At 39.7% G+C, this 16185-nt stretch overlaps 1 protein-coding gene across 3 annotated transcripts in view; it reads left to right on the forward strand.

Moving 5' to 3' along the window:
- The window catches only part of COL5A2 (collagen type V alpha 2 chain), a 129933-nt gene that overhangs the window by 69139 nt on the left and 44609 nt on the right, over positions 1–16185 (forward strand). For all 3 annotated transcript variants that reach the window (XM_038142318.1, XM_038142316.1, XM_038142317.1), the window contains 5 exons: positions 11275–11499; positions 12931–12944; positions 14251–14283; positions 14894–14926; positions 15560–15613. In XM_038142318.1, the coding sequence (XP_037998246.1) occupies positions 11275–11499; positions 12931–12944; positions 14251–14283; positions 14894–14926; positions 15560–15613 (359 nt within the window). The remainder of the gene's footprint in view (positions 1–11274; positions 11500–12930; positions 12945–14250; positions 14284–14893; positions 14927–15559; positions 15614–16185) is intronic.

Consider the following 16185-nt stretch of genomic DNA (forward strand, 5'->3'; position numbering starts at 1 on the left):
CAAACAGAGCCCACAGGGCCCTAAAGTGGACCTTTCTGTCTTTTGTGAAAGTCCTGAACTGTAAGGTTCAAACAAGTGATTGGGCTGTTGTTATTTGTTGTTTGTATTGCAGTCTTAAATGCTGTGTGAACGATGCAATTTGAGATGCATTTCTTGTGCCACAGATAATCACTTCTAATGATGCCCCGCATTAGAGAGAAGAAAAAAACAAACTGTGCAGAAAGGTGTTTATAAGGAGTTGATGTGGTGCATAATGAAATTTCAGTGTCTCTAAATGTAACACAGTGATGCTCTACATGGGATTAAAGCCCACTGATATTAAGAAGTCTTTTGATGCCATTGGCTTTGTCCCCAAAGGTTTATCTTTTAATGGCACTGAAGCCTTAAGTAAAAAAAAAGCTGATTTTTAGCTGGGTTTGTACTAAATTCTTTCTTTAAACCTTTTCTCTAAGGAAAAATTAAATATTTGTTTTAATTACTATCATGTAAATTTGGAGATGGCTAAACTAAGACACTTCCACTGTTAAACTGTGTCAAAGGTGTTGTGCAGGATTCCCAGCTTCCAGCTGGTGATTTCCACTTCAGAGCCCAATGTTTGGTCATGTTAGAGTCCAGCTTTATGTCAGGGTTCCCTGTATGGATTGTACTGGTTACTGAGTGCAGTGAAGGCCAAATTTTGATACCAGCAATGGGGCATAGCCACACTAGAGTGCCCACATACCCTGCCTTGTTCCCTAGAAGTGATCTTGAGCCTAATGCTTAAGTAGCACCCCTTAAACATGGATGCTTCTCTCAACCACACATAGGTTTCCATTCTTTTATAGAAATGCTTTATTTTCTCTTTTGTATTTTATGCATTCACATCAACCTAATTTCAGGTCCTAGCTCTGCTTTGAGAGTTAAGTGGTGCAACGAGATGTCAGTATTTGGAGTGCTTTGCTTTGGAAAATAATATTATTGTAACTTGGATGCTGCCTCCTTGGGCTTTTAAAGGCTCATATCAAAGAAACAATAGTAGGGTAAAATTAAAAAGATCTGAAAAATGATGAAGTAGTTTTGAAAGGAGGAAGTAAGGGAAATACTAAATAGATTATGTTCAAAGCAAACAGTAGCTGGAGGTGATGACGGCTGGTTTGTTTTAAACTAGGCATCCCCAGTTGAATTTTAATTCATTCCAAACTTTTTAGTATGGATTATTTGCCTGACAAAATTCATAATGCTTCCTCCCTGAAGTATGGAATGATATCCAATGATTAGGAGCAGGAGAGCCTGCAGAAAAGCCTTTCATTTCCTCTGTCCCAGAAACCATAATCCTGCAGCAGAGCTAAGTAATGGCTGGTATGTATCCATTTATCACTGCTATGCATCTAAATGACAGGGTGGATAGTATGTCTTCTTTGCTGACCTTTTTCTTTTCTTTTTTTTTTTTTTTTCTTTTTTTAAACATTTGAATGGACCAAGAATTGGGACAGTACCAAAGACAAGTTAAGAATTAAATGGAAATAAATATATGTAATTTTATCCAGTGCATCATACCGTAACACAGAGTCTCCAGGTGGCAAAGATACCTGCAGTTCTTCTTTCATGGGATTTTTCTTACAAAGTTAATGTTGCCATTTTCAACTGTTACATCAAGGCAAAAAAAAAGAAAGTGGATTTTGCTTAAAATTCTTTCTTAAATGTAATGAAGTTATGCAGCATTCTGAAAATGGAATGAGGACATTCTTCACCTGACCTAGCTCTGTTCTTCTTCCAGTGGGATTTAAAGTACGATGGTCTGCAAATATGGGTACTTGAAGTCATCCTTGTTGCATTGCACAATCACCAGCCTGTGCTAGAGGGGAAGCTGCTCTTAAAATACTGAGTTTTCCCTTGCCAGCCTGGATGAGTTGGGGCAACCTTGAAAAGGTCTCATGACTCAGAAATGATGAAAAAGATGGAATTGGGTCAGGTCAGTGAAAACATTTTTCCGCAGCTTGAGTTAGATTTTTTTACAAGGCTTTTATTGGTGTGAGGTTCCCTCTAGCAAATCCCAGTGGGTTTTTTGGACTGAAATACGTGATTTCAAACATCCCGAGAATGAAAGAAAAGGTTTTCAAGTTATGTAGCTAATAAAAGGACTGTCCTTGGTATTTCAGTAATGAAATGCTTCCCAACAAAAAATACCCTCAAAAAACCCACAACCCACATTGTAGAAAAATTCCTGAGCAATGCTAATTGTCTTGCTTTTATATTCAGTCTTAAGGAGTTTTTTTATCCCAAGCTTTTCTTGAAATGAGCTGAGATCTACTCACTTGTTGCTTACTAACATTGTTCCTTTTACACGCTGAAAGGAGGAAACTGCTTATTGCTTCTATATCTGTAAGTAATAAATAAGTTTAACTCTCTCTTGGGCATGAGACACATCCAAATCCCTGTCTCTTTCTCATGTACATGTGTGTGGTTATCTTCAGGATTACACTTGAAAACTAGGCTGCTCCTTTAGACCCTTCCTCCCTGATGCTGTGCAGAAAGTGGCCGTGGTGCCCTGAGGGCTGCCAAAGTCTGTTCCATGTCAACTTGGAATCAGAAGTTGCTGACTGAGCTGTCTGAACTGTGGTAAAGGTAATAGTGGTAGAAAAGAAACAAGAGGCTTTGTTCCTGAATTTTTTTGCAGATTTTTTGCTTACCATTCTTCTTTTTTACCTTCTTAGAGGCCCAGAATTTCAGCAAATGAATGGCTTTGCTGTACAAACAGCATATTATGAGTACAGCTTTCCAGCAGTACCTTCCTACTCCACCCAAACACTGGGTAGTTTTCACTCCAGTTTGAAATGCTGAGCCTGTTGGAATGCAAGGATTTTTTAATTATGGAACTGAGTTTTCTTGCTAATTACAAATCTTTATTTTTAGTTTAAAAAGAGGGTGATATTAGCCAGCAAGGATGCATTTAGGGGATTACAGGAGTCCATTTTGCAAACCACAATGTAGAATGGCTTTGTGGAAAAGGCAGTGTGTAATGATAGGTTGCTATTGAACTTTGATGTGTATGGCTTCAAAGAATGAGGGTGTTTGGGCAGCAGCAAGTGTTTCTCTTAGATATAATAAGAAAAGACATGCATATGCATTTTGTGTGACTTCAAAAGAGCTAAATCCTGCAAAACAAGGAAGGCAAACCAGTTATTTTGCAGTTCATTGCTCTTTTACCAGTTAGACTCTGGGTGTTAGAGCATATGTGAAACTGGAACAGTGGAACTTGTAAGATTTGGAGTAGATGGGTACAGAGAAGAGCAGACAGAGTTAGGGGCTATTTATTTAATGCATTTTCCCCTTTCCATTGGATTGGTTAAATCTCATTGCCTTCTATGAGATGATTGGTGCACAAGTGAAGCCACTGTTTACTTTTGGTTCAGCAACACTTCTGACACCATCTCCCATAGCACCCACAGAAAAATTGGGAAAGTACTTCAGTACTCAGTATGGTACTGAACAGGTGGGTAACAGGGTGAATGATGAACTGGTGGGACTATTGAGTTCACAGAGTAATTGCTGGCAATTCTGAGTCCAGCTGGTGGCTAGATCATGGTGACATTGCTCAGGGATCAGTGCTGGAACACCAAGAGACGGTTATTTTGGAACCTGGCTGACACAGTGCAACCTTACCCTGCATGGCTTGTTCCTTGGGCCATAGGTTCTGGCTGACTGGAAGGCTTCTTGTGAATTGTCCCTAGATTTACTACAGGATTCCAAATAGGCTGTGAATAGAAATTGTGTCTCACTGATAATGGCACAGAAGTAGCTGAAAGAATTTTCTTCACAGCCAAAATGCATTATTTTTACTAAATCACAGCAGTCCAAGTCTGGCTTTTGGAAGGACCAAAATCAACCATTTATGGATTCCAGAAAGGGAGCCAAAATAGACCGTAGAATAATATTACATCTTTACTGTAATCTTGCTATTTTAGACTTAAGTTTAGAAATATTATGTGCAGTTCATTATATCCTGATCACATTTGCTTAAATTTCCAGTAGCAGCAAGTTGGGCAGGATTTCCACTGTTGGGGTGTGTTTGCTTTCAGAAGGTTTCAACCTCTTACATTTTGGGAAATGTGCTAATTTGCAGGTTTAGTTTTGTTTTAGTTTTAAAGACAATGCCTGCATTGCTGAACTTGTGCATTTTCAGCAGTCCCAAGCCCGGGCCCTGCCTCCACTGCCTGAAACGTGTGTGCTGTGTGTTCTCTTTGTGAGCTCCCTACTAAAAGAATCTGATGTTTCTCTGGGACCTGCCTGTCTTCATGCAAATGAAGTGATTCCTCTTAAAAATGTCATCCTTTAGTCAAGAATGTGCTCCAACATTTTGCTTATAAAACGGAATGATCTCTGTTGCCTCAAGCCTCTTTTGAGATAATAAACATAATAATTGCCCATGATAAGCACTTTGTTTAGGCTTTTTCTGCACTGAGTCAGCAATAGCTGAGCTGACTTTAACTACCTTGCATGACAAAGTCCAAGCAGAGCGTTTGTGGCCGTGTGGGCTCCAGCAGAGACCAGGGACCCTGTTACCAACTTCGGCTTTTGACTAATCTGCTCCAACTGCTGAAATCTGCTGAAGGGTTTTCTCAGACATGCCCTCAATGCCTCCCCGTGACAGTCTCTGTGCAGCCTTGGACATTTGGAAGTAATTTTATTTCCCACTGTATGCTGGAGGCTTGAATGTGATCATCCAAGAGTATTTGTATAAGTACTGCTGGCATATCAGGCACTTCAGCTCCCTCCTTCACCCTGTTCTCCTGCAGGCACCCAGCAATGTGTCCAGCCAGCCTACTTGTGAACTGAAGTAAAACCAGAGAAAAACGAAGTTAAACATGTTTATATCCAACCTTGTTCTTGGGTAACTCTAATATTAGAGTTAGTTTAACTGAGTGCTTTTGAAACTGACACATTCAAGACTGGGATAACCAAAAGGAAAGCACCAGTCTGATTAAACTTTGAGCAACGTTGCTTCTGTACAGTTTCCTGCCTTGTCTGGACTGTTGACTCAACAAGGGTTGAGTCTTGTTCAGCAGCTTAGGACCAGTGAGGTTAAGATGCAGATGCAACACCATGATTTGCTTTTAGGGAATTGAATGGTATAATAAACATGTGATAGTGCTGTGGGATTGGTGAGAGAAAGCCCTTTCACTGGAAAGGTTCCCAGTATTTTCTGCTTTTGTATTCAGCATGTGTTGGATCTTGTAATAAAAACATTGTTCTTGATTGTTCTGTGTTGGAAACGAAACTTATCTATAAAAAGGCAAGCAAAACTCCTCTTTGCCCTGATGGAGACATAAATTCATGAACCTGCGAGAAAAAGGAGAAGTAGGCAGAAATTGTAGGGTAACACTGATTCCATCCAAGTAAGTGTAGAAGGAGTTGCGTACTTCAGATACTGATTTACAATTAATTTGGAGGTTTTAAACTGTATTCTAAGCATAGTTTTTCATATTCTGTTTCCCCCATTCAGTCAAAATTGAAATCACAATGCTGAGTGGAAAACAGATTTATTTATTAATTTATTTATCTAGGCACAATTTGCTGGAAGAAACAAACCCCAGCTGCCAGGTCACACTAAGACAGCCTTTTATCTGCGGCATTATTTCTTCTCCCAAGTCAGGGAATATTGTTCTGCTGTGCTGTTTAGAGCTTGGAGGCTGGGGTTTCTTATTTGGTGACTCTCCGAGGGTGAACTCCCTCCCAGGCAGAAGCAACTGACCAGATGCAGTGTATGGCTTTAGGAAGGCTTCATTGATGGTCACAGCAATTTCAGCAATTAATTAAGTCTCTTGGAATCTGACTTGCACCTTGATGCTTCGCAGTGTTTATTCATACTTTATGGTGTTTGTGGTCTCTGCAGAAAAAACAGTGGAGCCTGTAATTTTCTAGCTGAAAATAGATATTTTAAAATTATTTAGGAGAATACCCTGGAACCTTTCTACTTCTGAAGTCTTGCAGCTCCTTGTCTTGAGAGTTGACCTCCTCAATCACATTGAAACTCACTTGAACTTTAAGCATTCAACACCTTTTATTCTGTGGAATGCTGTTAAAAAGGCTTATTAATTGTCAACTTTGCAAATTATTCCCTAGGATTTTTTTTAAGCAGGAACTTTGGAGGATGGATTAACCCTCCCCCACCTCTTTTCTTAAGAAAAGGTTCTGAGGAAATCTGGTTTCCTACAGGTTTGTGTTTTAAACTTTGTGCCTGTGTACATTCCTATAAGTATAATGCAATGGCTTTGCTCTTACCCACTTTTTTACAAGGGCGGTGGGCAGTAACTTGGAACTCCCTTCTCTTCCTAAATGCTTATGTGCACAAAATTGGCAAAATTGTGCATCAATTCAGTGTTTTATTAGTGAAGTATTCCAGGTTCATCGTCATGTATGTAATTGTAAAGTGCGTTTATGAATTCTCTCTGTTAATCATTATTAACAAGAATTGTTTCTGTGCAACAAATGCAAAATAGATTTTGCATTTGTCAGCACTCCTGAAAACTATCTGATTTTCAGAATAATTGGTGTTTATATTATAATTTGCAAGCCACAGTAATTATATATATTAGTATTATAAATTATATATACTAGTATTATAAAAGATAATACTTGATTACTACTCAGAAAAAAAAAGAGAAGTATGATTCTTATTTGAGTAAATGGTTTTTCCCATTGATTTAATGGGATCTGGATCATGCCCTACATTATTGTTGCAGCAGACTGACAGTCAAACATTGTTAAGCCCAAGCTCCTCTTGTCCCTGTCCTGGCAGTCTGTACATATGCACAGCAGTACATCTGCAGAATGGTTGCTAGCACGTATCATCTTTCATGTTGATTTACTTCTGCACCTCTGCTTTGTGAGTCAGCAGGATTAACTTTTGTAATTCCATATCTCAAAACTCAGCTTTTCATTTTCTAGCTTTTTAAACTTTAAAACCACTGTATCTGTGTAATCTTATATTTCCCTATGCTTTTCAAATGAGCATGAGTATGACAAAAAGAGGATGAGAAGACCCCTGTGCAAGCAGTTTTGTTTCTAACCCTTTTTCATTAAATAACTGTACCCCTTCTGTTCCAGTCTTTTTATGTTAAACAATGCAAAAGAATTGGACTTTGGTTACACTATGCATCAAGAAGCCCCTCCTGGCAGAAGAAAGCCTAAAACTGGCAGACTGCTTTCAGTACCAGTCATCATCTTTTTTACCTTTGTTAGCCTGTGTTCTCTACCACTGTAGGTCTGTCAGCCTCTAGATTCCTTTAATTAGCACATTTGGTAGGACCAGTAAAAATGTGATGAAATGGAGCTGCTTTGATGCCAAATCCTTTTCTTTTCTTTGTCATTTCACTATGACTCAAAGCTGTTCATGTCTGCAGAAAACACTCATATATGCAAGTTTTGCTTGGGCCATTTATTTTCTTTAAGTAGGTCATGGAAAGATGTGTTCCTGTCCTTCATATACCTGCTGTCACCTCAGCTGAGGTGGTGATGGTTCACTGCTTCTACTTTTTGTGGTGCACATTTTAGTGGTGTCATTTTCCCTCTTTCTTTCTGTCTGTCTTCCTGTCTTTCTTTCTTTCTTTCAATTTGTTCTGCTTGGTTCCATGTCCAGGCCTTACTTGTCCCATCCTTTTTCCATGTACAAGATGGGAACCAGGAATCAGAGAAAGCAATATGGGCACAATAATGTGAAGTAACTTTAAACAACCAATGAAGCAGCAGTAAATTTTCGGGTATTGCTTTCAAAATGATGTAGTGAAAAATTGGAATGATTTAATATGCTGTCTTTTAAAACACTTGTCCTGCTGTTGGCTCGAGACTTAACCTTGAGAGAGATGTACTTGAAATGAAAACAAGCTCAGCACAAGCAGACCAAAGCAGAGGAGGTTTTACACACCTGGTCTGTGCACGACCTTTGACACTTGCTCATGATGACTGATGGACATTGACAGCCATCTAGTGGCTGGGACGGCATGTTGGGTCCCCTGTCCCCTTCCTCCCCTCGCAGTAATTAGTGCAGCTTCAGTGGTGACACCAAACCGGGTATGTCAGTGCCTGGTGTGATTTTACTTCCTAGCTGCTGATGCTAGTTTCTGTGTCTGAGGATCTGGTAAATGAGCTGTAACTGACAGTCTGACTGCTGATAAATTAGGTCTTTAAAGCTAATCCATACTCTAACACACGTAGCAGAAAAAAATTGTAATTTACCTACTGTGCTTTGCATTGATATCCTCCTTCTGAAAGTTGGTTGTTGTGTAATCTCATGGATAAATGATTCCTTAAATGTATCATTGGGTATCTCTCCTACTTTGCTTTTCATATTTGCAGACTGTTTTGAGACTCGGTGGGTTTGAATCCTGTCAGTTCTTAAGTCAGGTCTAATACCAACTGGAGTTGTACTTTTTTGTTGGTAAGAGAGGAATTGGTTAATGGCCTAGCAGATCCTTTTGCCTCATTAAAAATTTCCAAAGCTGCTTCTCAAGCCACTCAGCACCTAATGTTACAGCTGTAGAGGTAGAAAGAACATGTGATATATAAAGAGTTTGTAACTTGGTCTCTGTGATTAAAACAAACCTGCAAATTTCCAAGCCAGAGAGGAAATGGTAGAATGATTTCCTTTGCTGCCTTTGCTGCTCTGGGTGTAGCTGGGTAACATGCCTGCAACTCAGGCCTGGGAATAGAATGTCAAAATGCTCTTGTGAAATGAGCTGGCTTTGAAACAGCTGCCCTTTCCAGGTTACTCTTTCAATGTAATGCAGTCACAGCAGAAAACAACCCCTAGGAGCACCAGATATAATCAAAACATGTATCCTTGTGTTTTCTGACAATATTATGAGGTGGTAGGTTTTTTCTTTTGGTTTTGGCTTTTTTTTTTTTTTTTAATTGCCATCATATCTACAATCTGATAGGGAAGCAGACTTCTTAGTAGCTTTCAAAAGTTGGTATGTGCTTTTCCCCCTGCCTTTGTCTGCCTCTTTCTCAGCCGCTGAGCAGGACCCAGGCAGAAGCTAGTCACCATCTGGCTCAGCTCTGATTTGCCAAAGCAGTTGCTATGTGGTTTATTTGAAGTTATGACAGAATGCTGACTTTGGGCTCAATAACTTAGAAATTTCATTTATGCAAACTGTTGCTCTTTTGAACAGCACAACGAGTTCTGTGGGTGATACGTTAAAGAAGACATAGACCATATGCCAGACATCTGGGGGGAAAAGGCTAAATATGTCAGACAGTGCATTATGTCATGCTCACAAGGGAGAAATGAGAAGAGTGGTTTCCAAAATACGATCTGCAGTTTGGAAAATGATTCTCACAGTGTCATAAATGGACTGTGCAGCACACTTGGTTGATGTCTTTACTTCACACTGAAAACATTTCCTCCCGAGCTTCTGCAGCACCTCTTCGAGTCATTTAGTCTGTTGGTGTGATAAAGCAATTGAAGAGGAGCTGACCTGGTGAAAATTTCAATTTGAGTTTGTGTTAAAAAGCTGTTAGTGATGGCAGGCAACAGTTAATGACACATCTGCTCCCTTTCTTCAAGCTTTGACTTTGATGGAGTAACTGGGCTTGAGATGAGGCACGAAGCTGAAATTCCAAATCTGCTCATATTTATTACTTTGTAATTTTCTGTTTACATCTGGTTTAAATTAGGACAGAAATGTACAGAACAGTGAAATTGTCTTTGTGCTTAGAGCTGTTAATTTTTACACTAGTAACAGGTTTGCTTAAACAAACATTGGTTATGATCTTTGATTAGGCAGATGTGTCCTGTGTATGTAATTTACTCTACTCCTAGTCTTGTATCAGTCAGAAATTAGACATGTTTGGGAACTTACAGTGGTGGTTTTAACTGGATTGTCCAATTTCAAAGATATTTTGGATAGGAGGATTTCTGCGGTCAGATGGAGCTCCCACCCACGTAAGATCAGTCTCTCTGCAGCATCTCAGGGGTCAGGAGAATAATATTTGGACTGTGAGTGACAGCTCTGCCATGTGTGACTCATACACTGTCTTGGCACTGGGATTCTTGGTTTGCAAGTTGTGACACATGGTCTGTGGACAGCCTGGAGATGGTTCTTTGGTTTTGCAGCTGCTTGCTCCTTAGGGGATGAAATATTCATTAGGACGAAATGAAAAAGTCCTTTCTTGCTGCTAGGCCATTCTGTGAAATGTTGGATACACAAGCAAAACTTTCTACTTTACTTGTTTTTTGAACTCTTTCTCAGACATATTTTAGTTTTAGGAGAAGATACTGAGATATAGTCACCTTATGATTTAAAAAAATCCAAACGTATCCAGTGTGTTTGGCTACAAAGTAGGAATAAAACAAAGGCAAAGACTTATATATGGTAAAACAGTACAAATGTGAGTGTGATTGTGTGAATAAGTAAATAGACAGGATGTATGCATATAGTCAGTCCATACTGGTCTTGTATAAAAATAGTGACAAAGGATGGCCTTTCATTTATGGTTATGGTTATGGTCTTTCATATATGGTTAAAATATCTAAGGGGTATTTTGTATGTAGTTAAGATATATCCCTGGCAGTACTGTGTGTGTGCTAGGTTAATCATGTGGGGCCACGACCAGCTGGATTATAAAAACTGGACATAAATCATATGAAGAGCCTCTTGTTACTCAGCTGGAGACCCTGCTGCAAGAACCACTGCAGTGGGTGCTGCTGTTGCCTCTAGACAGAGGCTGGATGTCCTGTTTGGAAGATTTGATTCTCCATGCTGGTATTCCCCCACACCAGTAAACAAATGTCACCCAATAAATGGGATGGTCTTTTTTCTTTTCCCCAGCTGCTGCTGTGTCTGTTGAGCCCTGTCCCATCTGGCTGTGTAAGCCAGCAGAGAGCAGGCAGCCTGTGCTGTTGCAGACAGAAGTCACAGGTTCTTGTCCCCAGTCAGACCTCTGCAATGTGCTGTGCTCAGCACTTACACAGAGCAGAGAATTGGCAGGACCTCCTCAGGGCGGAGGTGACACCCTACTGAGCAGAATGACATCCAAAGACTCATGAGGCGAAGTTCCTTTGATAGTGTGGGGAAACTGGGGACTCTATTTTATTTCTTTCTGATCAAGAAACATGCTGGTAAAAGAAGACAGACACATCTCTTAAAAGTCCTTCACATCAGCTTTAGCTATGCTGGTGTGTTGTTTTCTCTGTGTATGTAATGCTGCTTCTCATCTCCAGATGTGCTCCTTCCTTGTCCAGTCCTTCGATTTCCTGGTTGGAAAACGTGTTGTATATTCTCTCCTCTGTCCCAGGAGAAGATGGTGAAGAAATAGCCTGCACTCAGAATGGACAGATGTACCTGAACAGGGACATTTGGAAGCCCTCACCATGCCAAATCTGTGTCTGTGACAATGGAGCTATTCTTTGCGATGAAATCCAGTGTCAGGATCTGCTGGAGTGTGAGAACCCCCAGGTGCCGCCAGGAGAGTGCTGTCCTGTGTGTCCCCATACACCACGGGACTTTGACCCCACCATAGGTAAGAGCCCTTTCTAGTTTGAGAGGAGAGACAGCTCAAAGAACTAGGAACCTTGTGATACTGAAGTTTCTAATGCTATTTTTATGGTGAAAATTTAAGTCTGAAAATAGTAGTCACTTGGCAGTTATCATCTCTGTTGGGCTGCCCCATAGCCAACTCAAAACCATTTGCTTTGGACTATGAGTCTCATATAAGCCCAAATGGATTTACAGCTAAAAGTTTGATGTGAAGTCTGTCTTGATATTTTGAGGAGGTTGAATTCTGGCTTCTTTTTGTGGTTCAGCTGATACTGAAAGATAAGTATATATAATAAACATATTAAGATATATATATATATATTGAATACATAACTGTATAGAATAAGTGCATTCTTTCAAATGCTCAGTTCAGGGACCCTCTAATAAATGTAAACTGAGTCAATGTAAAATGTTTCCCCAAGGTGAAAACATCCTCTTGTGAGATATAAAAAAAGCATGAAGTATTATTGACTCCCTATTTGCATATTTTCTATTATATACCTTAAAGATTAAGTCTTTTCCTCCTGGAGAAACTTGGATAAAGGAATCCCCCCTCAATTTTCCTGAAAGAAGGTTTTTCACTTTGCAATTAAAGCTACATAATACTGTGTATTGAATTATTAGAGCTACATTCAGTGCATAATAATTCATTTCTTCAGGACATATAATTGCTGTTGATCAGCTTAATATTGAACAAAGTAGAGATAAAGACAAAAGCAGGGACTTGTGTAATTGAGCAGTGGAGCAAGATGTGGTGAGCATTAATAAATAGATGGTGCATCCTGCTCTGCTTTGGGAGGCATTGGGCCAATATCAGCAGGGTACACCCAGCCAATTCCTTAAATTTCTTATTGTTATTCGAGGCATTTATAAAATATTCTTTTGAAGGATTTTTGTGGGCATGAGTGTGGCTATATGACTCTGACTGCATGTCCATGGTAGCGCAGGTGCTTTCTAAAAAAAAAAAAAAAAAGGCCAAAAATCCCTCTGTGAAGTTTGTCTTCTGAAAAATACCATGTAATATGTTAATATGTTGTGGATCCATCAAGAATTATTGTTGGAGTCATTAATAAAGCTTCCCTTGACTTCCTGTCCATCATTAGGCCAGCATTTGACAATCCCCACAAGATACTCTGCTTTCCCAAAGTTTTTTTTGTTACTCTGTGCAATAAGGAAAAAGGCTGAGAATTAGAGGACATTTTTGCTTAGTGTTGTGATTCCTCACACCTGAAACAGGGAGTATTTGTGTCCCTGGGAACTCTCCCAGCCCCCTGTAGGTAAAGCACCATCCCCTCTGCCCCCAGGATCAGGGATGGCTCTAGCTGCAACACCTTCCCTCAACTCTTACTGTATTCTGTCTCTCAGAGTAAAATCACTAATTTCTTCTCTTTTCTTCTTTTGTCCTTTCTCATAGGTAGAGGAAGAAAGGTAAGATTTCCTTTACTTTTTTTGTAATGTATTACTACCATTAAAATACTCCCCTGCATCTCCTTGAAATGTATCATAAAAGATATACATAATCTCTGTTAAAAACATGTAGTTCTTTCCCTTGGCCTTCCTCGGTGGCAAGGGAGATTGCAGTCCACATGCAAAAAAGATTGGGATGCAGGCAGAAACCCTGATCTTAATATAGAGAATCCCCTGGCTGAAAATCCCTGCTGTCTACATCAAAGGAATTCCAGTTGGAGTAGTTTGGTTGTGTCACCTCTAGCAGTGCCACAGGCTGAGGGAAGGGACCATTCTGTCAGTACATGCTGAACTGTTAAAGCTTGCAGCTGGTTTTTGTGCTGAGGCTGAGCTGCCCAGTGGGCAGGAGGTGGCATTGGAGTCCTGTGTCCTTGCCCAGAGCCACGGTTCTGTGGGCAGCTTCTCTCATTGTGTGCTATTAAACAAAGGGAGACCTGCTCTTACAGAAGAAATGAAAAGGCATTCCCATAAATAGGCTTCTAAGATAGTAAGAAACAGCAAGAAATAATTTAAATAACTTTTAGGTGATCAAGTACATGCACTCACCAAAACTGAATACTCTCTATGCAGAGGTAGTTTATGGAAATAAATGCACTGTACCCACCTTATTATTTATTACTTGATAAGCAAGGCAGGACATTTTTTATCTTTGCAAAGTCCTTTTTCTTTCCTTAAAAAAACAGTTACCACCACTAGGTCTAAACCCAATTATTTGATGTAATCATTGTCAACACATTCAGCTCAAAGAAAAGTCAATTGCCAGTTGCAGTTGTCCTTCACTCTAAAGCTATGCAATACCATTGTATCATAACCTGTCCCTAGGCTGCAGATGGATTTCTATATCCATGGATTTGATGATACCTGTTTTAATTTAGTACCTTGAAGGAATGGAATCTAAATGCTGCTCTAGGCTCTGTATGTCACATGAATCAAATCATCCAACAACAGAGCTCCAATGTATTTTCTAGCACTTTCTAGCAGTTCTAACAGAAAAGTTTCATATTTTTTTAGTTTAATTCTTCTTTCAGACAGTGTGTTATGCAGCCAGAGGATAATGCTGATTTATGGCCTTCATTTAATCAGTGTCCATAGTCATTAAAAAAAAAAAGTATTATTTGTCACAGGTACTTTAATTTAGTCTTGTTGTATTTTTAAGGAAGCCTTACTTTTATTACAGTCACAGGGATGGTGTTGCTGAAGCTGGTACTGGTAATTGTACTTGCACTTCTTTTTTGGTATCTGATATTTTGGTGTCTTTTTCCTACAGGGACAAAAAGGAGAACCTGGAATAGTGCCACCTGTAAGTCAATATTTTCTTCATCCATCAGCACATCCTAGAAGTGCACATATTAGTGCTTTAAAGCAGAATTGCAGTAATGAAGTAAATACAACAAAACTGTACATCCTAGGAACAAAAGAAGTGGCATTAAGTATGCTGTTTCACATATATAACATTAAAAATTCCTGTTATTTGTTAATTCTTCTGCCATATTCTTTATTTTTTATGGTTAGATTTTTGTAGAAGTGTAATGGTAAGTTAGTATCTAGAAAGGGGTGAAATATAATTTCATTACCCATTTATTCCTTTCTAGTGTGAAGACAGACTTAAATAATTAGTAATTTGAACCTAAACAGTTGTAATTCACTTATTTATTTAATCTTTTTTAGAGGAGCAGTGATACTTCTAAGATTTTGCTCACATTGCTAATAAAAAGACTCCAAACTAGAAAAAGATAACCGGTGGAAATATTTACTACTTTTTTCCCCCTTTCCCTAAAAAGCCTTTTAACTTGCTTGGTACTTTAATGTCCTGCTTTTCTATTTGCTTTTCAATAACTGATTTTCTGTAGGGCAGCCAGGACAGATGCAGCCATGACGTGTGCTGACTTTAATTTATGTCCCTGCTTTAGGTTTCAGGCATACGAGGCCGCCCAGGACCAGCCGTGAGTACTTTTTTATCTTCTGCTTCTCTGATGAGGCATCTGCCACTTCCTGCCATGCCTGGTTTGCGTTGGGAGGGGGATGTAAAGGAGGATTCTTCCACACCTCAGTGGGTGCTATTTGCAGAGCCACTGGCTCTGAGGAGACGAGAAGATGATGGGATGTTTTTCCCAGTGTCAGGTCAGCCCATGCCTGGAGGGAATGGATTGTAGCACATGGACATCTGAGGCCCTTAGTGCTGGGTGGATGCTGGGGAATGCCTCTCCAGCATGGACCATGCAGGAGCAGGAGGAGCTGCAGGATGCTCTGTGCTGTGGCTTAGCACAGAGCAGTCCTGGACTTGCAGGGAGGGTGTCTCAAACCCAGCATTCAGTAAACCTTTGCTGGATTAACCTGTGGAGCACATGAGAGATGAAGACTTTGTAGATCTCTGCATCATGGTTCTACTCCCTTCAGACAATGTCCATTTGAGAAGAAATATTGAATACTTGGTTATTATAGACGTTGTCTTCATGATGATATAGGAAAAAACCCACAAATTAATTTTCAAATAAGCATTGGCTTTTATATTTGCAGAGCTTTTTTATTCATTAGGTAGTTTAAAAGAGACTTAATATTTCTGGTATTTCTTTTAGGGACCTCCAGGCTCACAAGGTCCACGAGGAGAACGAGGACCAAAGGGAAGACCTGTAAGTTATTGAATAGCTCAGAAATAAAGTACCTGAAGCAACCTCAAAAGATTAAATGGCTTTAAACTGTCTCTATGTCTTCTAGAGTTTCCAAAACTGTCCTCGTATTTTCCAGGAATCAGGTAACAAAGAGCAAAAGATTTGTACTTCATCATTGCCGGGGTAGATTGAATATTTTGAGAAATGGACAGAGGTTTAGCAGTAATTCCACCAAAGCCATACTTTCTCAACAAACATTCTCAGACAGAACTAGAATATCACATTCCCTTGATTAGAACTCGGTGGCTGTTTGCTGGTGACTGCTGTGCAGCAGAAGCAGTGTGAGCTGTGTGGCTCAGAGCACTGCAGAAAAGACAAAGCTCAGAAGTTAGCAGGAGTTAATATGTGACTACATTTGTTGGTATTCTGGTGAATAATGTAACCAGGATTGCTCAGTGGAAATAAAGACTTCATAAGGGAATTTTGGTGTCTGCATGTGGAGAACCACAGAAAGGCCAAAAAGGAGTGCTTGAAAATACCCCAGATGACATGTTCCTTTTCAAAAAGCTAGGTTGAAGAGCAGAAGCTGCTAA

This window comes from Motacilla alba, chromosome 7 (genome assembly GCF_015832195.1).
Source record: "Motacilla alba alba isolate MOTALB_02 chromosome 7, Motacilla_alba_V1.0_pri, whole genome shotgun sequence".
Classification (NCBI taxonomy): domain Eukaryota; kingdom Metazoa; phylum Chordata; class Aves; order Passeriformes; family Motacillidae; genus Motacilla; species Motacilla alba.